This window comes from Schistocerca gregaria, chromosome 3, assembly GCF_023897955.1.
Source record: "Schistocerca gregaria isolate iqSchGreg1 chromosome 3, iqSchGreg1.2, whole genome shotgun sequence".
NCBI lineage: Eukaryota > Metazoa > Arthropoda > Insecta > Orthoptera > Acrididae > Schistocerca > Schistocerca gregaria.
The window spans coordinates 415,166,780-415,194,408 of record NC_064922.1 but is presented as its reverse complement, the minus strand read 5'-3'; the positions used below and the strand labels follow the sequence as shown (position 1 = coordinate 415,194,408).

General features: G+C 40.2%; 1 protein-coding gene across 1 annotated transcript in view; it reads right to left on the bottom strand.

Moving 5' to 3' along the window:
- The window catches only part of LOC126354994 (brain protein I3), a 28,063-nt gene extending 22,560 nt beyond the window's left edge, over positions 1-5,503 (bottom strand). The window contains exons 1-2 of the mRNA XM_050005107.1: positions 5,255-5,503; positions 5,003-5,181 (exon numbers count right to left, since the gene is read on the bottom strand). Coding sequence (XP_049861064.1) covers positions 5,003-5,181; positions 5,255-5,306 — 231 coding nt within the window. The 5' untranslated portion in view covers positions 5,307-5,503. The remainder of the gene's footprint in view (positions 1-5,002; positions 5,182-5,254) is intronic.
- Positions 5,504-27,629: the final 22,126 nt, after the last annotated feature.

Below are 27,629 nucleotides of genomic sequence, written 5' to 3'. Positions count from 1 at the left end.
GCAGCAGTTCACAATGAACTGGGGTTGAGGTCCCTTTTCAGAAGAGCACAGATTAATTTCTTCCCCACCTCTAGCTTGTGTTTGGTCTCGACAGATATCACTACAAGCTACAAAATCCTTAATCACCTTTCCTTCCTTAGGAAAACCTTCACCCTGGGGAAATTTTATTTCACCCAACAATTTTCACTTGAGAAAACCAAGTGATATTACACTGGGAAAAATCAGAGCAACAAGAAGATTCTTCATGATCTCTGACACAATAGAACTCATATGAAACAGAGGATGCATCCCTCTCAATAAGACAGATTAATGTGATAGTGGAGAGCTGCTCTAACACTGTCTGGACTAGTTTTCAGACTCTCCTCCAAATTTTTGTCACCTGAAACATTGCTTATATCAACCAAGGAACATGCTGTCTTCTTCTCTAATCAGAGGATTTCAGATGCTCAATTAGAACTATAAAAATGAAATTTGTGGGATTCTCAACATATTCTCGTGATAAACTAACAGTTTGCCTAGCCGCATATTCATTCTGGTTGTTTTGTTTCTGGGACTGTTCTGCTTCATTGTTATACTGAATGGAAAGGTATTACTAGACAGAAATATGCCTGCTGTCTTCCCTTATCAGTAGTTCTGAAATTGAAAAACCAATTTGAGGCCCAATGTTAAGAACACACTGGCAGAGCTCTTTAGTTGTATATGGGTTAATACTATTACATTAAATGATGTACACATCACACAGGAACAATAAGGGAACATATGAGATGGAGCATAAAGCACTGAAAAACAGTTATCTTCCTTAGTCTATCGTAATTTTTGATGCCATTCATATCTCTATCTCTCTCTCTCTCTCTATCATACACACACACACACACACACACACACACACACACACACACACACAGAGACAAAGAGAGAGAGAGAGAGAGAGAGAGAGAGAGAGAGAGAGAGAGAGAGAGAGAGAGAGAGAGAGAGAGAGATGGAATTTTATTCCACTACATTATGGGGGAAGGGTAATCTGCCAGTGAGGATGTATCCCCCCCCCCCCCCCCGAGACAAACAGGACCTCTATTTATCTGCCTTTGCCTGTCGAACTTGCCAGAACTGCTGTACATGTTGAAGTGCTGTTTCTTGCATCAAATCCAGCTCCAGCTTGCCAACAAGGAATGTGTGTGTGTGTGCACCATGGCATATTGGCCAGCTTGGATGTGTTTTTCTTTGGCAGTCTCCCACATCCCACTCTAGGGGAACATCCCTTTCACATCAGTAACACTGCAACAGACAGTTTGGGTACACACATTAAGTCCTGGCACAGAAGTGGGGGAGGGGGAGAATGGGGTAGTGACAGGAAGGGCACCCAGCTGGCCCTGAAACCAACCATGCTGACCCTAACACTGATGCAAGGCAAAGGCACAAGGAAACATGAAAAGAAGAAGATTTGTCTTTACCTATCTATACCTGCCCCTTCCCTATCTTTCAGGTTACAACACACACTTTTATTCTGAAACAGTGTTACCAGATTCAGATTACATTTTCTTTGCTCCAAGAAAATGGCTACTTTCTTAAATAAATGATAGAGATTCATTTCATTGATACAAATAAAGAATTTGGAAGGCAGTCTTCACATTAAGAACTCTACTATTTATTCAGGTTCACAATATGGTACAGTAGTACCTCCGAAAATACATAATGTGCTGTCCTTGCACAGTGCCCAGAAAACGAAAATTAATATCTCACTCCATCACACAAAAGAAAATGGCAGCACCAATGCAACTGATCAATTATAGCATTTTATCAAAAAAATTCATGAAACAATGCAATTCTCGTGAAATTAAATGGAACGACTTGTGTCCATGATAGAGGTGGTGTATATATCACCAACATTAGTTTTCAATACCAGACAAGGAAAGTTGCTACTCACTGCTAGTCACTGTCCTTATCCATCCAGCCCCCTCCCTGTTCCCATTCCAGTGCTACACAGCTATCATTTCACTACCAGACCCAGTCTTTTAATTTCTTTTTATTTCTCTCCTTTCCTTACTTTACCCCCCCCAATTCCTTCTCTCCTACTCCGTCTAAACTGCAACACTTCATTATCCGCCACTCCCACCATACTATCCCTCCCCCTCCCCACCCCAGCCTCCTCCTTACCCCCACCCAGTCGACACTCCCACCATGCACTGGTGCTGCTGCTCGCAGTATTGTTTCAGTTCTCTGAGACTGCACACGTGTGCAAGTTGCATTTGTGTGTGTGTGTGTGTGTGTGTGTGTGTGTGTGTGTGTGTGTGTGTGTGTGTGCGCGCCCCTTTTTGTTGTGCCTATTGCAACTCAGCATTCATCTCTATATGGTGAGTAGCAACTTGCCTTCTCTGGTATTGTTACATTCCACCCTGGATTTTCCATTGTTCAACATTAGTTTTCAAGTGAAAACGCTATCATCACAAAATAGTTATTTTCAATTCAAATTTGAGGACAAACAGATTCTGTTCTCAAACTGAGCAAGAAAAATACAGTTTGCTTAAGCAGAACCAAATATAAAAGCAAGCTTACTAAGTCTCTCGTGTTAGACATGTAACATACTAATAAAATATTTGTCTTGACATATATTTACATCCTTCGAACAACATTAGTTATGTTGAACAATTTTATTATTTTACTTAAAGAAACACAGCAACTAGCCAGCTTTACAGATGTATGTTTCTTGCAAAATGTCATTTCTACATTCTGCAGTTGTTACTCATACATATAAAGAGCACATAGTAACAAGACAGACAACAACCAACAGCCCTAAGTAAAAAGCTGGATTCACTTGATAGGTACTAAGCCTTTGGTAACTCATTTTCCCCATGGTGTTCATTTCACAGTGCCGCTTATAAAACTATATCGACACAGTACACATAGCACTATCTTCGGATGGAGTTTATTGGTAGTAAGATTATTATTTTCTGAACTCCTCTCTTTTTGTCTGTAATACACACAGCAATTATAATTCACACAGCAATTACACTTTTTTTCTTTTTTTTTTAATTTAAGCTTTCCAATGACAGTCACATTTGGGCACTGGTATGAACCAATGGGAACAGGTTACAATTTATACGGATCTCTCTAAACAGTAGTTTTACCACTACACAATCAAATAATGTGTATATTCTTTTGGACATGTCTGAAAGAGCAGACACAAAAACACTGGTATGACAACCAACCAGCTGCCAACTAGAATGAATGCCCACCTCAAAAAAAAAAGGTGGACCACCTATTGGCACAACATGCAGCAGTGCACAGCATGCAAGATTTCAATGGTTGCTTCACAAGCTGTGCTATCTTGATCTTCCCCACCACCACCAGCTTTTCTGAACTGCACAGATGGGAGCTATCCTTACAGCACATCCTTTGCTCCCGCAACCTTCCTGGTCCAAACCTAAGGTAGTTCACTGCGCTCCAACCCTCACACAATTGTGTGTGTGTGTGTGTGTGTGTGTGTGTGTGTGTGTGTGTGTCAGTGAGAGAAAGTGTGTGCGTGCATGCTAGAAAAAGGTAGTGCGTTTTGTGTGTTTTGGCGAGGGGAAGGTGGCCCGTGCATGCGTGTAGGTGTGCACATGCATTTTTCCTACAGCTATAAAAAGGAAGTGCATTCCAAAAGCCAGTCCATCTCCGTACCTTTAGTTTGTGTGCCTATCAACGATGCAGTGCTTCTGCCTATCAGTGAGTTGTCTCCTTTATTCCTAAATAATTTGTAATTTTCAACCAAAACTTTCTGTGCATTATTACATCACGTTACAGATAAGAAACATTAGTTGAACTCTGGTGGAGACTTAACATAGGCAAGCTGGAGAAAAAACAGTTACACAAGTTGTTTCAGTACGGTAGTTCCAAGTGACTTCATGCAGAAAGAAACACATAGTAGGCTTGATTGATCTAAAACATAAAACACAGCACTGGTGTCTGACCAATACAGACCCTCAAATAACAGCACTTTTGTTTCGCTGGGGATTAGTTAACAACTCAGTACCACACCTATATAACTGTGACATTATCATGGCTGACACGCAACAAATGGAAGACTTCAAAAACACAAACATTAGGAAAATAAAAGCTGACACTTCAACAAGACCCCCATGAGAACAGGGGGGACTTGTAATGATGTTCTTAATCTTTTCTAATACATCAAAATAGAGGAAAATGTGAGACCACAGTGGAAAAAGTGGGTTGTTCAATAACTGCAGATTGTCCCGTGTGTACAAAGAAGAAGTAGTAGAAGAAGAAGAAACTGTCATGACCCGTTTATTGACTATGCAAACACACAACTTAATTGCTCCCATTCCACCTCAGACTACATTACAGGTCAATTCGTCACCTCAACAAACCAAAAACTTCTTTCCCTAAATAGATTCCCACCTCTGCTACACCCATAGAGAATTAGTAAAAAACATGATCTAATCACAACTGAAATAAACAAATAAAAACATCCCCAGCTGTATCTTTGTAATGTACATCATCAAACTTCAGAGAGTATCACAATGGCTTACATTGTTCACTAGACCCAAAGGTCGGATACAGGTAATCCAAGGCAGTAAGTGCTAACTGTAGACAACCACACCACATCAGCAATCACTTTGCCCCATAAATATATACTCTATTTACTTCAGAGGCACCCTGTGTCACAGTACTCTGATATCAATGGGTACTTTGTCGTCTTTGGCAATGTCTAAAAGCAGTAGCATATCTAATTTCTCTAGACAGGTTTTCAGTGTGATACCGACATTACTCCAATGACATACAGTACCTGTTGATTCGAAACATATGAGCAGTAACAAACAACATGTTTTTCTATGTATTTGGGTGGCTGACGTACTACGGTGAACAAAGCATCGGTCGGTAATGATTTTCTTATTTCATTTTTAGTAATTATTTACTTCTGATTACGTTACGTTCAGTCGTTCAAAAATAATAATCATCTAAAAAATGGACCACGTTCAGAAGTTCTATTAAAAATACTACTTACCCTACATGCAGGGCATGCTCCTACAATTATTATTTCCTGTGGCTGCACTGTGATGGTAGTTGCTCCGTAGGTTGGTACATAGTTACCCTGAATGGGGGCAGCTTGATTAATATACGGTTGATATCCCGGAGGTGGTGGCGGCGGCGGCTGAATTGTAGCAGCATTTTCTGGCATGTACCCTGAAATGCAGCTAGGTCAAAAAGACAGACAAAACATAAAATCAAATCACATTACGTTAACACGTTAACATACCAGGAGTAGGTGAGTACGGGGGTGGCTTATCATATTCTCTCGGCACTGACATTGTTTGCAATCACAGGCGAATTTTTGCAAAAGCTGCAAGGGCTATTTGTTTTCTGCTGACAATTTCCACAGTCGATATCTTTCTTTTTTTCCTAAACAAAAAATTGAATACGTCAACTACGAAATCATACACACTTATACAACTGTCACATGAATGGGTGTCAGAGATGCATTTGCTATATGTAGCACGCGTTTGACATTTACCTCGTCGCAACTATTACATCACACACAATTTTTACAATTGTAGGAGGATTTTTCCGTTATGACTAAGAAAGTCTTTTTTAACTGTAAAACAACCTTGACAGTAGATATTGCCTCAGAGGCTCTACAAACGTGGACATATTATCAAAATTACTTTTAATTTCTGGAGGCAGAGCATTGTAAAAATTTGTGCCAGTATAAATGCACACACTTTTGCACAATCGTCAGATTTTTTGCAATCAGTGGGAAAATCGTGCTTCTTCCTTCGTTGGATTCATTTTTTTCTGTTGTACAGCTCAGTATTTTTACTAATGAAACACATAAGCGAAAATCCAGCGTGTTCAGAAATTCCCATTACAAGTTTCTAAGACTTGTATAGAGAAGAGTACATAATATTTTAAATAGAATACCATGTCCGGAAGTGCACCGTTTCCATTCTACGACGGCTTCAAGTCAGGTGTGTAACGCGTCCATGTCTGCTGAGGGAAAGAGAAAAGTCGTAAAGTTGCTTGTTTTGGTATGCTAGAGGGTAGATAGGATGACGTTTACTACATCAGACGGTCACCTCATGTACGCAAAGTTTAATTTACGAGACTCCTGTTGAAACAGACTAATATCTGCAGGAACGAGACCTGGCCCCTGAACTAGAAACTGAAAAGACGCCAGGTGGGATGGAGAGTGTGAACTAGAACATGCTTCGTAGGTACATTGGCTGTACCAGCATTGGTGGTCACCACTTCGAGCCTCTGTTATAAGGCATCAGTGCCGTTTCGTAAGTGAAGTACGCTGTTTTTTTTAATAACGTAAACACTTAATCTCTAGGTGATAATACAAAGAAATGTACTTACGTGATAAACGTATGTTTCGCTATGTTTCCTTTCGAATGGTTACATGATAGTCATGCTTCATTCAGTTCCTCAAGCAGCAGGAGTACGTGAGTTAAACATCTGAACTGAAACTTCGTAGAACGGAACCGCACGTTTCCGGACATGGGTCCCTATTCAAAATATTACGTGCTCATTCCCCTCTACGAATCATATAAGTTTGTAACACTAATTTCTGAACACCTTATTTATACTGGGAAACAGTAGTAAGGTCCCTGCAAGTACATCCACAGTCTACGGCACTCATTCTTCTTACTAAAAGTTTTGGACCAAAAATGTTTTCTTTCTTAGTGACTGGTTCCCCAAAATATGATTATATGTTTTATTACAGAGTGGAAGTATCCACAGTATCGTGATATCATCGAGTTACATTCCCACTCTCACAGACAATATGTAAGGCAAAAATCGATGAATGGAGTCTTTTGTGAAGGTTATATGATGAGACCAGTTTACTCCATTGTCAAACATATCAAACAGGAGCTTAGTTGTTTAAAACCTTTCTACATAATGTCAGATGTAGGAGATGTAAAAAAAATTGCATATTTCCTTTGCTTTCATTCTATTATGTCTTACGGGATCATATTCAGGTATAACTCATCAAACTGAGCAAAAGTTTCTAATGTGCAAAAGTGGGTAACAAGAATCATTTGTGGTGTAAATTCAAGAACATCATGTAGAAACCTGTTCAAGGTGCTTTGTATTTTAAGCACTGCTTCTCAGTGTATTTATTCCTTAATGAAATTTGTTGCAAGTAATATATCTCTATTCCCAACCAATAGCTCAATACATAGTATCAGTACCAGGAATAAAAACAATCTAATAAAGATCTAAAATCACTTACCTTGATCCAAAAAGGGGTCCGATATTCAGGAACACACATATTCAATAAATTTCCAGCAACCATTAAAAACTTGATTTCAGATAAAGCACAGTTTAAACAGAGTTTGGAAAACTTTTTGATAGTCATCTCCTTCTACTATATAGATGAATATCTTAACAGAGACCGTTAGGCCAGCTTAAGTAAAAATGTCTTTTAGATTTCAGTTTTGACAGCACTTCGTCACAACAGTCAAGATCAGGTATTTTGTGTATGATACATGTATTAATGGTGCGTAATAATGTTTCAGACTGACAGCGTATTAATTCTGTAAATATTAGCTGTTCAGGTTTACTGTATTGTATTCACATAGTTTGACAATCTCCTGACAATGATCAGGGTAGTAAGTATTATATACAAATGTTTTATGTTATACTTATTGACATGTTCCACAGCCACGAGAATCATCTCATATTTTTGGTCTATGGAACGAAAACTGAATCTAATCTAATCTCATCACGTGACATCAAAACATTCCGCAATGCATTTCACATGTTGACATTCACACTCCTGTCAGGTCATGTCACGCCACCCCACGTCAAGGTTTCTCTGGAAGAAAGTCTTGACGGCATCGTCACCTGCTAACATCGGAAGTTAACTTATTTTCGCCGCACTGACTCATTTTATAGTAGCAGATTTGGTCTTTTGTGTTTTCTTAATCTTTACTTTATTATTGTGCTTTGTTTTCGTAGCAAATTGCAAATGTTTTATAACAACTTGAATATTTGTTCCATTAAGTTTTCTTCCACGAAAGAGGTCAGGTATTTGACAGTGAAAAATTATTTAACTTTCACAGTAACAGAATAGAGCTAATGCCCACACTGTATAGAGTGTGATTTTTTCCACTGTGTACAAACTCTAGTGACTGATTGATGAGAGGATACAAAACAAAAAGGTCTAATGAGCTTATGTTCAGAAATGCATGATCTCCATTGTAGAGACCACTTATTCAGTCATACTTTGTTAACAGATGCAGTCTAATACATGCTGTATCATAATGTCACAGTTACAGTATGCATGGTTTCCTCCTAGAGGATGGTACTGTTCCTCATACATCACGCCCTAGTGCCCTCTCCTGCCATAGTAATTGATTATGTTGTGTCCAATTCACTTTTCTTTCTGACTCACCTTGTAGTGAATATGATACAGTGTTGTACACTATGGTTCCATATTCGAATCGAGAGCTTGCCGGCATGGTGTTTACCTATGGAAAGGCAAACAGCAATGAGCGGCAGGCACCAAGGTTCTATCAGCAGACCTATCCCCACCACCATCAACCACAGCTTTCAATGTTTGCAACAGCGTTTCGCCGTTAGTCTGAGACAGGATCGTTTCTGGAAGCAGGAAATCATGATGGACATACTCAAAATGTTCGGACAGCAGACTTGGAGGAAAATGTGATTAACACTGTGGAAGGCGAGTGCCATGTCAGTACCAAGCAGTTGGCCTGCTAGTACAGTAACGACCGTCTGGAACATTCTCCATGACAATTGTTACTACACTTACCACTTACAGTGTGTGCAGGGCCTACTAGCGACACACTTTCCACATCAGGAGCTGTTTTGTCACTCGTTTCTTCACCAGGCAAATACAGTTCTTGGTTTTGTGTCATCCATCCTATTCACAGATGAGGCCACCTTTATGCAATGTGTTATCTTCCTTCACCTTTCATAAAAGTCATCTCCGGGAGAGTATGCAGAACCCCATGGTATGGTGGCAGCGAATCATCAGCATTAGTGCAGCCAGAATGAGTGGGTCAGGGTAACTGGCAACCGTATATTGGGACCAGTCTTCCTTCCACGTCGCCTAACAGGCCAGACTTGTCAGGGTTTTTAGTGAGAGATTTGCCTCCGCTGCTGGAAGAAGTGCCATTGATGATTCAAAGGGCTACGTGGCTGCTACATGATGATGCTCCAGCCCACTTTGCCATTAACATCTGGACTCATCTCAGTCTTGTCTTCCCTGCTCAACAGATTGGACTAGGGGGTCCAGTTGTATGGCCTGCTCATTCACCAGATCTCAACCCATGCGATTTCTGGTTATGGTGCCATCTCAAATGTATCATGTATGTAGAGGCCACTCCAGATGTGCAGATGTGGAGACACTTGAGCAGCATATTCATACTGCCTTTCACACTGTTCAGATGCAGCCAAAAATGGCCATTTCAATGTGAGAGACAGAACATGCTATGGCATGTACAAACATGTGTTGAGGCATATGCAAACTATTTTCAATACATACCGTAACTATGGCCGGATGGTACTGTACAAGGCACTATCCAAAACTTTTGGGACTGTCGCTGCCATCTGTTGAAAACCTTACCTTTGGACTAATGGTCACGGTCACTCTCAAAGTAGTTCCCAGGTGCAAGTACACACCAGACCCAGAACTTTTGCCACTGGTCAAACGTTTTCTGGAAGTCCTGTTCTTTGAGGGTGCTTATCACCACCAGCAATGCTTCTTGAATTCTCTCTAGTGTCGAACCGACGGCCTTTCAACTTGAGTTTCAGTTTTGGGAATAGCGCAAAGTCGCAGTGTGCCAAATCTGCCGAGTACGGTGGGTGGAGTACAACCGCCATGTTGTTTTTTTGTGAAAAAGGTCCTGGTGAGCAAGGACGTGTGACAGGGCGCATTGTCGTGATGCAGCAGCCAGTTCCCTTGACGCCAAAGTTCAGGCTGTCGTCACAGTAGTACGCAGAATTCACTGTTTTATTGGGTGGGACGAATTCTTTGTGCACAATTCCCGTGGTGTCAAAGAAAATGATGATCATGCTCTTCACCTGTCTCCCTTTTTTGGTTCTTGGAAAGCCCGGGCACTTCCACTAGGACGATTGCTTCTTTGTCTCTGGGTCATAACCATAAATCCAGCTCTAGTCGCTGGTAATAACCCATGACAAGAAGATTGGATCATCAGCTGCAGTCTGACGAAGGTCCGTGCACACTTCAAAACGCTGTGCCTTCTGATTGGCAGTCAAGATCCGTGGCAAAAATTTTGCAGCGACACGATGCATGCCCAGTTCATCAGTCAACATTCGTTGACATGTCCCATAACCAATACCCACTTCATCCGCAAGTTCTTGAATGGTTCGACATAGATCCGCACGAACCAATTGTTGAAGTTTGGCAACAATGTCTAGTGTTGTGTGGCCTTCCCGTGTGAACACCATCTTCAACGTCTGTACAGCAGGCCCTGAACTGAACATGCGTACACATGTGTACAGTTCATGCTCTGTCCCTCAAACACTTGTTGAATTATTGCAAGGGTCTCTGCAGCACTTTTCCCGAGATTCGCACATAATTTGATACACACGCGCTGTTCTGTTCGCGGATCCACCGTAAAATCGCTACACACCAAACACAGAGTATTATGGATATCACTGTGGGCAAGCAGCACGTCCTTCCTGTTGAATGCCACTCAGCCCACTGACTCATCAGATGTGCAGCTCTCGTCACCTAGTGGTGCAAAGATCTACTACTCCTACTTTCCAGATGACAGCGCCAGTCCAGAAAATTTTGGATTCCACCTCGTACATGTTAGAATGGAGTCTCTGTAACAATGTAAGATTGAATAAATGGTCTCTAGCATGGAAATCGTGCATTTCTGGACTTAAGTTAATTAGACCTTTTTTGTTCCATATTCTCTCATTGATCAATCCTTAGCCTTTTTACACAGTGCAAATAATCACCGTAGATAAATAGGAACATAAGCTGTTGAAGCACTTTTCATTAAATAACATTTTAAGGAAAAAAGTGAGCTTTAATGAAAGAGAAAAATACAGTTGTTATGACATTGTAACAAATCTGTGGCTTGCTAGACTTATGAACTCGATACTGCGTTATAGTCATAACGAGAATTAGAAGCAAATGAATATGACTTGGAGTAACTCTTTATTTTGTTAAGCATCATATCTTCATGTTCAACATGCTAATCAGAAAAATGATGCCTCTGTAACACACAAGCATATGCAATGAAGTCTTTTTGTTGGGTAATCAAGTGAACAAATAAACAAGGAAATCACAAAACACCAATAATATTAAAATCACAGAACTCGGCGTTTGCAGCAAGGAGAAGGCTTCTCATAGCGCTCCTGGCTGCCAGTGTGTGTTTACATCTGCCAAATAATCAGCTGATCATCTGATGTCTGCCATGGCTGTCGCTCGTTGTTGCTACATAGCCTCCTTCAGGAAAGTGGAGTGTCATCCTCGATTGATGCCCAGAGAGCTGTCCATGAATCATGCTGGGAAGTGTACCTTTCGTCCAGAATGTGTTTGATGTTGAATCAGTGTTGGTGAAGATTCGAGTGGAGGTTGCTTGGTGAAAGGTGGAGTTTTTGTCTGGTTGTGTGGGAGATGGGGGTGTGAAGGTATTTGTATGATGAACACTGAGTTCACTCTGTCAATCAAGATAGAGTCCACCTTGCCTTTTACAAGAATTTCAAATGTTTTCTCACTTTTGTTAATGATATGATGGGGACCAGTATAAGGTGGTGTCAGTGGCCGTTTGATCTCTTTCCAACATTACATGCTTAAAGTACTTTAATTCTTGATGTATGAAGGGCTGCAGAGCACTATGGCGGGGTGCTTGTCATGACCAGATCTGTGTCATCCTTTCTCTGAGGTGAGCCTTCAATTCTGGTTTATTAGCGTCGTCCATCGAAAACATGCTTGGACCGACAGACTCACCAAGAAGCTGTAGTACTAGGTCTGCTGGTGAGGTGTCCAGCTTTGGTTTGCACATGTTGTGTGTAGGCTGAGCAAAATCAATGGTATGGCGGATTTCCATTTTGATTCATGGCAAATTAGTGTGGCTTTAAGCAACTGGTGCCAACGTTCGACCAATCCATTACTAGCCGGATGGTAACTTGTTGTTGTGTGGTGCACTGCTCTGCAAAATTTGCTCTGTAGGGAAAATAGATGGATTTGAACTGCTGTCCTTTGTCCTTTTGTCCTTCGTTATGTGGAGCAGACAACTGAAACGAGAGATCCAGTATGACACAAATTTAGTGGCTAGTGTCTCAATAGAAATATTGTCCACCGGTAAGGCTTCCGGCCAGTACAAGAAATGGTCTATCACTGTGAGTAGTTAACTTCATCCTTCTGAAGGAGACAGTGGACCTATGACATCAATATGAATGTGCGCAAATCTTGCTGAGACCTGGAAAATTGCTGACTGGTGCATAAACATTGCGAGCTTTCTTGCTGCACTGGTGTTGTACATATGTGCACTCCAAATTCGACATTTCTTTTGTATCCCATTCCACACAAAATATCTAGCTATTAGTTTAACTGTAACTTTCAAGTCAGGCTGGAGGAAGTTATGTAAACTTTCAAAGACTTGGTTGCATAGTGTCGAAGGAAAGGATGGACACGTTTTCCCTTTGTACAGCTCATAGTACAACTTGGTGCTCGAGGCTGGAACTTCGTCTAGCTTACGTCAAAGACCAGATGTGGTATCTTCTACAAAATCCTGAAGTTCCTGGTTAGAATCTTACACCTAGGCCAGCTTCATAAAGTCAACAGTCTTCACATAATGTTCACCTCTGACAAGCAGACTTCCACTACCTTATCAACTCCTGATGTAGCCTATGTCTTACATGAGTGTTGAATTGTGCTATGAATTTAGTTGATTGTAATGTCTCAGGAAGCATGGACCTTGTCATTGGTGAGGGGGCCTACGTGCCTCATCAATGCAGATAGCCATATCGTAGGTGCAACCACAACAGAAGGATATCTGTTGAGAGGCCAGACAAATGTGTGGTTCCTGGAGGGAAGCATCAGCCTTTTCAATAGTTGCAGGGGCAACAGTCTGGATGACTGACTAATCTGGTCTTGTAACATTAACCAAAATGGCCTTGCTGTGCTGGTACTGTGAATGGCTGAAAGCAAGGGGAAACTACTGCCATAATTGAATCCGCAGTTGGACAAAGGAAATAACTCCATAAACCTGTTTGTTGGGAAATTCAAGAAAACTGTATAACTTATGCATTTTTCATTGAACCACAAATTATTTGTTATTGCATATACAGAACAACATTTACATCCATTTGCAGTGTTTGGACAATTTCCAGGTATTGTACATTGACTCATAAAATTAAAAAAAGTTGATAGATTTGTTTCCTTCCTTCAACTGATTGAAAATGTGACTAAAAATAAAGAAATAAGTCAATAATGCCTTTAAAATTTTATTCAATTGTAAAAACATAGCACTATAGGCTATTGGAAAAATGTATATAGCTGAAAAGTTTAGAAGGGGATCAATTATTTGACCCCAAGAATGCGCAGAAAGTTTTAGAGAAAAAAACTTGGACACAAAAATCACTCATCATCATGATCAGCTGGATTTGAGATGGTAGGCCAGGTCATTAAGTCCCTCGTAGAAGACTTTATTTTCTGTTGGTATGTAGGTGATTATCTTATCTGCATCTTGCATTTTTTCCTGATTTATAGGCATTTTTGCTGTGTATGCAGTCTCTGTATGAAGTGTTATTTCATCCAGTAACTTTGGTTTTTGAAGACAATTCTTGTTTGAATGGTGCCATCAGTGAATTCGGAGGCTATTACAGAACCCTTCAAATCCGTTGGATATTGAAGGTGTCAGTATTTAGAAATACAAAAATTTGAATGTTTGTCAGTACTTGTTGTTGATTTCTTGAAAAACTTTGGCCACCAATCCTTATAGTTCACGATTTGTTCTGAAGTCACCTTTCTCACAGAATATCCAGATTCTCTCGCTGTTTGTATCAACTCACAGTACTCGTCTGGAGTATGTATTCTGTCCATGTTCCTAATCTTACACTTGGTGGTACCAAAGATCCTATCACACTGCAGGAACGAATGTCCACGAATAGTAAAATATTGGTGAATTGTATAAAAACGGCAAAGTGATACCAAGGCAAGAAGAAACCTGATGACAGTATTATTTCAGTTTTGTCCACCGCAAGCATCGCTAAAAATGTAAACTTCTTTAACAGTTGGACTCATGTCCTGAATCTTCAACCAAAGTAGACTACATAACTCATCACAGCCTCTTTTAGTCACACCTTCTGGATATGTGTAGATGTTTGCTGATCCTGTTTTCACATCACGGATACAGAAAATGTACAACCAAAGCTTTCTTAGATAGAACATCTCTCACACCAGGATTTTCGGCAGTGGAAGATTTTGCATGTAGTCAGAGACGAGACACCCTACTTCTCCTTTTTCACTGCACAACTGCCTCACTTATTTTTATTTGGAGTAAAATTTCTTGGCTCGACGTAAATGGACCATTTTTTCAGCGACTGCGACACGTTTTGCGGTGTTGTTGAGAGCTGGTGATTTGATCTTTGTTTCCAATTCCTCACATGTGCTACAGACGTCAATTTGGAGCCTCCCAAATCTATATCCATGGTTCTCATTATAATATTTCCGATAAAAAATGTATTTGATGCTAAATGGGCAATGTGGATATTTCTAACGAAAAAGGCGGTGCAAAGTTCTTATGTCAAGCTCAGCACTTAGATATTTAATTTCCTTACTGCAGTAACGAGAATGGTGTATTGGGAACTCATTTATATGATAATCAATAGCACCTAGTATTTGTGGAGGCAACTCATTGCCCCTGTTCATATGTTTACCGCACATATCAATTGCAAATTTTCCAGAAGCAATCATAATAGTCAAACGGAAATGCGCTTTACTTTTTATGGCATATAAAACGGAGAATGGGAGAATGCACGTCTACAAACTTGAATTCTTTTGTTGGCACTGTTCAGAACAAAGAAATCGAAAACGTTGTCTCGTTTCTTAGTGTTTTCATTCCTTGAACGGCGGCGTTTTGGATCACGTCGTATTATCAGACACATTAGGAATATATCGTGTTCATTTTTGTTTTGTCCATCATATAAATTACCTAGAAAATATTTCTTCTCTTCGGGTGGGAAGTTGTCTGTACATTTCAACTTGCAAGAACATGAAATGTTGGTGTTTGATTTTGCAGGAATAGTGTTACCTGTGGAGGTACTCACATATTGTTGACGAAGAAGACGTTGCCTCTTCTGTGCTTCATGTTTATAGCAGTGGACATTGCGAACTCCTTTTTCCCGCTTGTTTCTGAACGATGAAGCCACTTTAGAATCACTGTCGGGAATCGATGACATTATATAAGTATGTTGTAGTACAAAGAAATTAGTGGTTACCAAAAGCTCTACACGAACACGTTATCACATTAACCAACTGTTTGCAAACTAACTAGTTAAAAGACATCCAGCGGACGGAGCAAGAACGATCTTGTTCCATGCACTGCTGCCATTTCTTGGCCATGTGTGGCAGTAGTGGGGAAGACAGCAATAAATCCAATCTTTGTTTTCTTCTTCCAACTTACGGAATATTCAGACCTGGTTTTCAAGGCTTGATGGGTTGGTTTTCGTTCCTTTCTTGTATTCTATAGTTGTATGTACCCTTTCATGACTCGAATTCGGCAAAATCTCGATTCATTATTTTCGGTGTTTATTTCCTTCTTTCAACTACCGATTCATTTTTCCCTGAACGCATTCAGCGTTGCAGAATGATTAAATGATGATGGCTCCTCTTGGGTAAGATGTTCCAGAGCTAAAATAGTCCCCCATTCAGATCTCCAGGCAGGAACAACTCAGAGGACTTTGTTTTCAGGAGAAAGAAAACTGGTATTCTACGGATTAGAGGATGGAATGTCAGATCCCTTAAACAGGCAGATAGTTTAGAAAATAAAAGGGAAATGAATAGGTCACTGAAAGGCCCGAGAGCAGACAACATTCTTCTAGAGCTACTGAAAACCTTGGGAGAGCCAACTACGACAAAACTCTACGATCTGGTGAGCAAGATGTATGAGACAGGTGAAATACCTTCAGCCTTCAAGAAGTGTATAATAATTCCAATCCCAAAGAAAGCAGGTATTTACTGGTGTGAAAATTACCGAACTATCAGTTCAATAAGTCACAGCTCCAAAATACTAATACGAATTCTTTACAGATGAATGGAAAAACTGGTAGAAGCTGACCTCGGGGAAGATCAGTTTGGATTCCATAGAAATGTTCGAACATGTAAGGCAATACTAACCCCACGGCTTATCGTGGAAGATAGATTAAGGAAAGGCAAACCTAAATTTATAGCATTTGTTGACTTAAAGAAAGCTTTTGATGATGTTGGCTGGAATACTCTCTTTTAAATTCTAAAGCTGGTAGCGGTAAAACACAGGGAGCCAAAGGCTATCTACAATTTGTACATATGAAAGGAAGGCAGTGATTGAGAATGTAGTGAGTCAGGGTTGTAGCCTATCCCTGAAGTTATTCAATCTGTATACTGAGCAAGCAGCAAAGGAAACAAAAGAAAAATCTGAAGTAGGAATTAAAATCCAAGGAGAAGAAATAAAAACTTTGAGGTTTGCCAGTGACATTGTAATTCTGTCAGAGACAGCAAAGCACCTGAAAGAGCAGTTAAATGGAATGAACAGTGTCTTGAAAGAAAGATATAAGATGAACATCAACAAAAGAAAAACGAGGATAATAGAATGTAGTCGAATAAAATCACGTGATGCTGAGGGAATTAGATTAGAAAATGAGAGATATACAGTAGTAGATGAGTTTTGCTATTTGAGGAGCAAAATAACTGATGATGGTCGAAGTGGAGAGAATATAAAATGTAGACTGGCAATGGCAAGGAAGGCGTTTCTGAGGAAGAGAAATTTGTTAACATGGAGTGTAGATTTAAGTGTTAGCAAGTCTTTTCTGCAAGAATTTGCATAGAGGGTAGCCATGTATGGAAGTGAAACATGGACGATAAGCAGTGTAGACAAGAAGAGAATAGAAGCTTTCGAAATGTGGTGCTACAGAAGAAAGCTGAAGATTAGATGTGTGTATCACGCAACTAACAACGAGGTACTGAATGTAATTGGGGAGAAGAGGAATTTTTGGCACAACTTGACTAGAAGAAGGGATCGTTTGGTAGGACACGTTCTGAGCCATCAAGAGATCACCAATTTAGTATTGGAGGGAAGTGTGAGACCAAGAGACAAATACAGTAAGCAGGCTCAGAAGGAGGTAGGTTGCAGTAGTTATTCAGAGATGAAGAGGCTTGCACAGGATATAGTAGCGTGGAGAGCTGCATCAAACCAGTCTCTGGACTGAACACCACAACAACAACATTGTCTTTGTCGCTATTTTGCCGAAAGGGATAGGCTATGGGCTTACGGTATGTATAAATGATGAAATCTCTTGCTTCCAAGTGTTTACAAAAATATTTAATTAACTCACAAACCACCAACAATTCGCTGTCATATGCACTCCATTGTTGCTGAGCCTGAGAGAGCTTTCGTGAAAAGAATGTGAGACACTGCCAGGCCTCGTCCACATACTTTTGCAATGCGGCACCAATTGCCTTTAGACTAGCATCTCCTGCGAGATATGGTTTTAAAAGCCAGATGTGCAAGAAGGGCTGCATGTGCTATTCTTTTCTTAGCTGCTGCAGACACGTTTTCCATTGACTGTGTCCACTGCACCGACGTTGTGCCTTAGAGTTCAGCCGCTTGATGTAGATAACGTCGATGAAAGCTAAGACCTCCAACGGATCTTTGCAGTTCTTTAGCAGTGTCTGGCCATGAAATATTCATAATAGCTTCGACTTTCTCTGGTAACGGCTGTGATCCCTCTGATGATACGAGGTGGCCTTAAAAGATGATTTCTGTCTGGACAATAACACTCCATATTTGTCAAGACACATAAATACCTCAATCAGGCGCTGTTTGTGTTGCTCCGGGTTTGCTGAAAAAATGAGTATGTCGTTAAAATATTCAAAGCAATTCTGCAAGCCTTGTAAAACCGACTCTATAAATCTTTGCCATGCCTGCTGAATCCAAACATCTCAAATATTCTTCCAAATAGGCCAAACGCCGTTGTAATAGCCGTTTTCGCAATATCTCTTTCGGTTACAGGAATCTGTGTGTATGCCTTTGCACAATCTAGTATGCGTAACACTTTTTTCTGACATAATACATGATTATAATCTCTCAATAGAGGAAAAGCGTAGCGATCTGGTATTGTCTTAGCATTCAGGGCGAGGTAATCGCTACATGGCTGACATGCACCTCTCTATTTTGGTACTAAATTTAGGGGTGAAGGCACAATTCCGCTAGATGGCCGAATGCTGTCTTCTTTCAACATGGTATCAAATTCGGCCTTGGTAACATCAGGGGCGAGACGTCTAGGCCTGCATGAAGTCGATAGATCTGGAGTAGTGTTGATATAATGTACAGTGGTGTGACACTTTGTGTGAGACCCCAGGAGACCTCGTGATGCAAGGAAACTGTCCTAGAAGTTCGGCAAACCCATCGACCTTCCATTGGACCAATTTGGCGTAGTGTATTGCATTGCTACGACGGAATCCATTGGCAGATAATCTAGTAACATTATCTATTAGGCGAGCATTTGTGTCGTCTGGCAGCAGACGATAATGCGTTAAAAAATCGTCTCCAATTACAGGTTCGGTTACAATCGCCAGAGTGAAATTCCACGCCAAGGCATATCATGGTCCCATATCCAATTTGGTGTACACCATTTCACATGTTGTGATGGGCAAATTGTTAGCCATGGAAAGAAAAAACTAGGTGGCTGGTCGGAATTTATGTAACTGGGTCCACAGCAAAAAATTTAGGTCATAACACTTGTCCATCAAAAACTTGTGTCCTGTCTTGTGGTCTATGGTAAAAAGGTGCTGACTATCTGGAGAAATTGCTTGTGCATGTCGTTGTCCCCTTGCTGACGTAGGTACACGGCGAGATACACTTGTGTGCCTGGTCTCCATGCTTCTTGTTGTGCCAACACAGGTATGTCCAGACTGAATCATTGGCTACGGGGGAGTTTGCTATGGAACGACTTCTCGTTCTTTTGCAGAACCGTTCTGTTGCGTTCTGGTCGGAGAGCAATTCGCCCACTTACTTAGCGCGTCAACGTTGTCATGAGACTGTCATAACCCGCTCATGTTACCACCAAGGCGCATGTACATGGCGTCGTAGTTCCAGTGCAGGAGGTCAGTACGATCGCGTCCTGAATCCGGTCCGCCAGATCAGGTAACGGCCTTGAGTGGCGTGTCTTTTTGTAACGTTATAATGGCCTACAGCTGTGCTGGCAGATGTGGCTGCTCCACAATGCGCGCAGTAATGCATCAGGCACCGTGCACATGCCAACCTTACTTCTAAAATTATGGAGGTTCTGGCGTGGTTTGCTGTCACTGACGTTCTCCTGTGTGGGGACCTGCTGCACTCGTTCCTCCTACAAAGCAAACACTCTTCAAATTCGTTCAGCCTTTAGCTTTGCGTACAAGTCCATATCTGGAGGTGAAGTTATAGTGTCTTGAACCTTGGCTGCATGGCGGTAGTCCAGCTAACCAACGATGAGTGCAATTTAGTGAAACTGGTGGTCACTCTGGAGCAGAGGAAGCTTCCTCCATGTGCTTATAATCCTGGGTTGTGTGACCAAAACAGGGGTAGTCACACTGCAATTATTGATACTGCTGCTGTGTCTGTCATTTCATTTAATTACAGAATGCTTGTATAGTCACCTGCAACCAATGTGGCTATAAGTACATTCTATAATTATAACGCACGGTTGCTGGACTTGAGCCAATAACAATGTTTAAAATTTCTGTCATTTCACTAATTTCCGAATCTCGGAGGTCAGTCAGAATACTTCTGTGTTGCTGGTTTATTTTCTCTAGCTGGTTGGGTTGCTAGGCTTGCAAAGTCGATATTGTGTTCTAGTCACAGCGAGGATTAGAGACAAACAAATGTGTGGCTTGAAGTAACACCTTATGTCATGAAACAGCATGCTTTTACATTCAATATGATAACCAGAAAGAATGATGCGCTCACTAACACAAAATCATATGCAATCGAGTCTTTTTTCTGGGTAACCAAGTGAACTAATTTACAAGGAAAGCAATCCTCGGCGACAGTTTAGGCCAACTCACACAGTCCGTCAAGGCACTGGCACATCACAGCAACATCACGTCAAGGTGTATCCACAATGTTCGTCACGGCACAGCACTTCAACCCAATTCAAGTCACCTGATCTCAAGTTGTATGGCTGTCCTCAACTATTTTTTCGCCGAACTTGCAATCTTCGCAAGATCATTTTCAACTGGTTTTATGTGGATGCTGTAGTCCTCATTTGTACGAAAATGACATTCATTGGAATCAAATGACACATGGTTTGCAGCTTTCAGATATAGCTTGCACATTTGAGAAGGAAGACAGAAGCGCAAAACAACACAAAAAAGAGTGTGGATCCGAAAAGTGTCGTTACATGGTACAGAAGGGAAATTTTACACACTATACAAGGAGCTCGAGAAAGAGGAATCTGCATTTTATATAGTAAAAAGTCGAAGCACCAGTTTTTTCATTTGTTACGTCAAATTGCTCCCAGAATTACTAAAAGGCACACAGTATTACAAGCTGTTATCGCCTTCCATGAAAAATTGCTTTGTTCTAGGATAAGTTATATTGCCAGTCCACTGCAAATTTTTATGTAATAGCCATGTCTCCCTTAACGCCTTTCCGTTCAGGATGTATAGTTCTTTTTTTTCAGAACTGTTTCACACACAATCCAGGCAGCTACTTAAACAATATATAAGTCTACCACTAGCACATATTTAAGCGAACAAGTTTAATGCAATATTGATGTATATTTCCCAAAAAAAGCATTTTGCCACTGTTGCTGTGCCTGAAGGTTTCAGTCCATTGCTTTCTGACACATTACAAATCCCTGACAACATACAAATAAATTCCACTTATTAATCACATTCTACCAGCAGTACTTTTTTCAGTTTATGTCATAGCCATATTAATACCCAGTACATTTTAAAATATTAAATAGAGCTATGTATAAAAATCCACTTTGTAAATGTAGTAGAGGGGAAGTAACTTAGTACACTCATGTCATAAAATTCAGACTTCTGCCTCACTGCTTCAATTAATATTTCGTCATTTATTGCCAATTCTAACAATTTATAATGAATTACGAACAACATTCAACTGATATGAACCACAAAGACCCCATAAAGATCTGAGCATGGCCATGTATCCCGAGGAAATGGGCTTGAGGTTCACACGATAACCAATGGGCAGATGACGTCAGCCATCAAAACTTAGTTCCTGAGAAACCTTGAGGGTGCAATGACATGACATGATGGGATGGAACGGCCAGTGTGGATGCCGCCATTTAAATTGCACTGCAGAATGTTTTGATGGGACATGACATAATGTGACGAGATGGACAATGTGAACTGGCCTCACAGAACTCGACGCCGCACTAAGAAGAAGGCGTTTTGCAGAGCTCCTGGCGGCCAGTGCATGAACCCTGTTGATGTCTGCCAGATGATCAGCTGATCATCTGATATCTGCCACTCGTCGTCACTACAAAATTATTAGTTATGAAAGATAGAAAAAACCTGATGTATAAGGTAAACAATTTCAGTTTATTCCCATATGAATACTGTTTGATGCGTTTATGTGCGTATATTTTCGGTAGGAAATAAACGTCGATGTTTTGAAATTTTGTTCCACCTCCCAGCACCTTAACACACAAGACTGATCAAGAACATGCTGGTACATTATGAAGTTTGCTTTGGCCCTTAATAAACTTTATCGTTGTTAGTTGCTCATTCCAGTGCTACACTCTGACTCTTTGTATCACAGATAGTAACTTCTAACCTCACTTTCTGCATTCAGTACTGCGCTAAGTGAACTCAAATGATGTGATGTGATGGACATTGTAAATACACACTAATGTCATGGTACCGTGACATGACAGCTGGTGCAAAATGGCCTTTAACACTTAGCTTGTCGCTGCGGGGGATTAGCCGAGTGGTCTAAGGTGCTGCAGTCATGGACTGTGCGGCTGGTCCCGGTGGAGATTCGAGTCCTCCCTCGGGCATGGATGTGTGTGTTTGTCCTTAGGATGATTTAGGTTAAGTAGTGTGTAAGCTTAGGGATTGATGACCTTAGCAGTTAAGTCCCATAAGATTTCACACACATTTGAACATTTTTGAACTTAGCTTGTCCTCCATTTTGGCAGTTGCAGTGGACTGAATTAGTTTTATTACAGTTTAATGACACTAAATCATTGTACTAAATTGACGACAATCTTTTTAATAACAGAAGAAAATTTTTACATGTATTGTGTAGTGTAACAGAATATCAGAAGCTGTTGCACTGCCCTTCTTACTGCCTAACCGAGTGTAGGTGAGAAGGAGATGTAATTAAATTTAATGCATGTAAAGGCTATTGCTTTATATTTATGTACTTAATTTTTATATTATTGCAGTTGTTTATTGTGTAATTTTTTTGTTGTTGAGGTCAATGGCGACACAATACGCTGATGGGGGAGCCTACATTGCTGTGGCCAGAGATGCTGAACCACACACTGCTACAACTAAAGTGACAGCTAGCAATAGCGACATGATTCTGCCGGCGACTGTTGCGGAACTCTGGTTCAATCAGGCATGAGTTGATACTGTTGTAATAACTATAATGAAATTGTAATGATGCAGTAAGTTTTTGCAGTTGTCTCATAGTAACAATATTAGTGTTGACACATGTCAGTATAATTTTATGGCAATAAACTTGTACAAAGTTGAAAGTTAATTTTTCGCCATCCTTCTTATGAAATGAAGAACTTATTTTCTTTACAAAGAAAAATTAAACGACTATTTCTATGTATTTTTATATAGAAGTAGTAGAATAATTTTTCCAGAGGTACATATAGGTTGAGATTATAATCATAGTTTGAAATAATAAAATTTTTGTACCAATTTCACCAATGAGCAGAAGCTTTGACTTGTTTTCGACTGAACTGCAATTTCTAGAGACCAAGTAAATGGATTTTCTTTCCAGTCCAGTCTCACTCTGAAACAAAGGATCTACAAGTTTGACAAAGAAATGTGTTACTGTTATACTTCAAGAATTTAATGTAGTTTATGCTCTGCTTACGTGAAAATCAAGCACAGTCAAATTGATTACCTAACAGTCATTCAATCTAAACACAATTCTTTAGACCAGAAGTGTAGCACCACAACAACCATCAGTTATAATGTTGATGACATCTGCAAAAAAGGTAAAATTGTTCTGTCGCTTTGTACATTGCAGTAACTCATTTATAAAGATCAGTAACACTACAGGACCCAAACTGGATCCTTGTTGCACTCCACATTTAATAGTCATCCATTCTGATGAAGCCAGACCATTACAAAAATCGCCTATTTGTCTAATACTACTTTGTGCTTCTTTGAGGTGATCAGGTATCCTGCAGTGACTCGCTTCGTTATACAACAAGATGTATGAGTGGCAGTTGTTCCACAAACCGCTTCCAGACGCCTTGCAGATGCAAATTTGCAATCAAGCCGTCCTGACTGTGTCCTTTCATTAACACCGAGACACTGGCGACTCCATTTACAGTGATGCTAAGCCAGAATGACATGGACTGCCACAGATCAGCATAACATTGTGTTTAGTGATAGATCATGTTTGGGCGTGAAGGTATCCTGGTGGATGGTATGTTCTGCCCACAGTGTCATGAGCCACACTGCCTACACAGTTGGCGAAATGCTCTGGGAAGCCACAGCCTGTGGCAGGTGTTCCTCTCTAATTGTGGCATGTGGAACCTTAATGGGCTAACGTTATGCTGATGACGTTCTTCAGCCTCATCTGTAAACAGTAGTTTTTGCTGAGGTACGTTAGGTTCTTCAGAGCTTCTTTAAAACCCCTTAGTTGTTGTTGAGCAATGGCACATTGTGCTGCAACTTCAGATCCCACAATAGAAAATTTTTTTTGGTCTCTTTCTTTTCAACTTTAGGTTTCTTTGTGTAGCCTGCAGCCGGCAGCTGTGCTCACAATGAAAAAAGCCATGGCTGGACTGACATCAGGACTCCAACATGGATTGCGTCAGGAGAGATGTTATTGCGCCACTTGAGTAGATGGCTGTGCTGCTTGAGCAGCCGATATCACTGCCTTGAAAACACTCTGCAGTGTCTTGGCAAGGTGTAAGAACTGTTCAGTCACTGTGGATAGTGAAGCCAAGTCTTTATTGGCCACGGTGGGTAGTGTGGTATGGCAGGGTATCAGTGTGAATGTCATTGGTAGCAAGCACACCAGTGACACCTGTGACTGTGACGATGTCTTCAGCAGGGCGTGTACTGGAACTTATGATGGTTTGCCTGCACAGCATCAAGCCTGTGGACCTAGCGAGAAAATATAAAGAACACTAGTTTTCTTATGTCTGTGAAAACTCCTCTCGAATGTTCCATCGATCTTGTATTGTCTGTCTCTTCCCATTCATGGTAGAGAGAGGACGTGGATTTCTGTTTAGTTCACTAATTACGTGAAATACATTACTTTTCATAGTATGAAGTTAAGTTCAGTTACTGGTTCCTTATTTCACCTGCTCTGTCTATCTATGTTACCAGAACATATAAACTTTGAAGAAGCAAGACATTTATGCACAGCATGCTAGACGCCATAACAGTGTCTTCCAGGAAGAAGAGGAGGTAAATAACTTCAAGGCGCGAAGGACTACCATCTAATAATCCAATATTATACGTTATATATTTTTCATGTTTACAAAAAATCGTAAGCCTGACTGTTTGGAGTGTGCATCATTGTGCATCAATTAGCAGAGAGACATACTTCCGAGCGAACTCACTATTGTTGCGCCTTTATGCAGCGCCAGCAAATTTCCATTTCAATCATTATTCTTAAAGATATTAATTAATCAGTAGAACTGGCGACCTTTCCCTGGATGGTGCCAGATAGATTAGACATACACAATAATTAACCGATATAAAAAATGTTGTGTAACATTGTAAAATATGTCGTTTTTATGTACTTTGTTTCATGATTGTAATATTGCCAAGAGTAAGCCAAGGTCAAGCACCACATGGTATGCATAAATTACAAATGATTAACCGGAGGATTTGTACTAACAACATTTAAGAAGATCATCTTAAGGTAGGAGAGTACTCCATTTCACAGCCTGCATAATTGCGCTTGGTAATGCCTCGATCAAAAGTAGTATCAATACCTTACCCTATCCAATCTCAAATTTGAAGACTTTTTTAAAAAATCAATAGAGCTTTGCGTTATGTTGTTTTTTACAATTTGGATACAAAAATTGGAAATGGCATCAATAAGCAATAAGCAACATTAAAATTCAATTTTGTTTCCTATTTATAACTGTGAAAACGCTTTACAAAATGGGACCAGTTAAAAAGTTTGTGCCAGCTAATGTAAGTAATATAGATATACGAAATGTCGCGGCAATGGCTGTGGCAACTAATAATAGTGACACTCAAAATGTCGATCACATCGACGACAGCCAGAAATATTTTACAAATTCAATTTATGCTGATGACAATAACGTCTTGTCGCATGACTCTACCCCACTTATGGTAGATGAGACTTATTCCCAATCCTCACCGAGAAGCATTTTCTCGTATGATGTCAGTGAAAGACTAGTGCGAAATCATTACATTTCAATTTCTCCATGTCAAGAGAACTTGTTTCAGATATGATGGATCAAGATGTGGTGTGTACATAAGACGCTGATGCATCTTCAATGCATTCAATGCAGGACATGTGTAAATGCCTCACTGACCTAATGAGGAATTTATTTAATAATTTTTTTACACAATAAACCGAAAAACTTAATGAAAAATTTCGTGATTTTAAAAATGAAAAAGATAAATATTTTATGGCTTTAAGAATGGCCTATCACAGGGGTTAGAAAATTTAGGACAAAATACATGCACTGAACTTTCTAATTATTTAACATGCAAACTTGCAGATGTGGGGAAGAAATTAAAGATGGAATTATTCACTGTTTTGTCTCAGGAAATAAGGAAAATAGTTTTAAAAGTGTCATCTATAGACAAGGCACAAGAGGAAATGGCAGGTAAACTAAAGATCATGACTGATAAACGGATGCATGGGGCATAGTCGGAAATTTGCATAAATTTAGAAACTACTGTTAATGAGTTGTGATATTTATGTAAAGATTTGCTGGAAGAAGTACAGGAGCTGGCAGTAAAAGTGACTAATTTAGATGTAGGTACTGAGACCATAAAGAAAGCACATAAAATCGAGAAGGTGGTGAAGAATTAAATGGCAGAATCAAAGATGGAGTGCTAGATAATGGTACAGCCCTTCCACAGAAGGTTGTACAAGAGTATAAACCTATGTTGAAGCAGTTGAACAGGTAGTATTGGTAAGAGAAAGTGAATTGATTGCGAGGACTGAACTAGGCTTAAAGGCAGCAGAAGACAAGTTGCTGAGTAGTCTAATTAGTGTTGCAGATATCACAACAGTGACAACAGTAACAAGTAACCAGGTGAGGTCAGTAGTAGTGTATTGAAGATAGCACAACCAAGATAGCAGCCATAGATGTGGCGATGTCGCAGTGATCTCATGGCGAGAAGTTCAAATTTTGGCGGCAAAATAGGTCAATTGGGCAACGTCCACTAACCTAACTTCATCCCCCTCCACTCCTCTACCCTCCCCTCACACATCTGGAAATTGGCGGGAAAAGGATTCAGTATGTGCTAGACTGCTGGGTAGGACCAGTGTAATTCTTTATTTTGTATGCACTGTTTATTTAAACAATTTGATTTGCTATAGGAGTGCGGGTAAGCTACTACAAACAACATAGTGAATGTATTATTGTGGCCAAGATAGACACAAAGCCCACGCCTACTACAGTAGTACAAGTTTATGCAATGCGGATGATGAAGAAATTGAGGAAATGTATGATGAGATAAAAGAAATTATTCAGGTAGTGAAGGGAGATGAAAATTTAATAGTCATGGGCGACTGGAATTCGTCAGTAGGAAAAGGGAGAGAAGGAAACATAGTACGTGAATATGGATTGGGGGAAAGAAATGAAATAGGAAGCCGTCTGGTAGAATTTTGCGCAGAGCATAACTTAATCATAGCTAATACTTGGATCAAGAATCATAAAAGAAGGTTGTATACATGGAAGAAGCCTGGAGATACTAAAAGGTATCAGATAGATTATATAATGGTAAGACAGAGATTTAGGAATCAGGTTTTAAGTTGTAAGACATTTCCAGGGGCAGATGTGGACTCTGACCACGATCTATTGGTTATGAACTGTAGATGAAAACTGAAGAAACTTCAAAAAAGTGCTACTTTAAGGAGATGGGACCTGGATAAACTGAAAGAACCAGAGGTTGTAGAGAGTTTCAGGGAGAGCATAAGGGAACAATTGACAGGAATGGGGGAAAGAAATACAGTAGAAGAAGAATGGGTAGCTCTGAGGGATGAAGTAGTGAAGGCAGCTGAAGA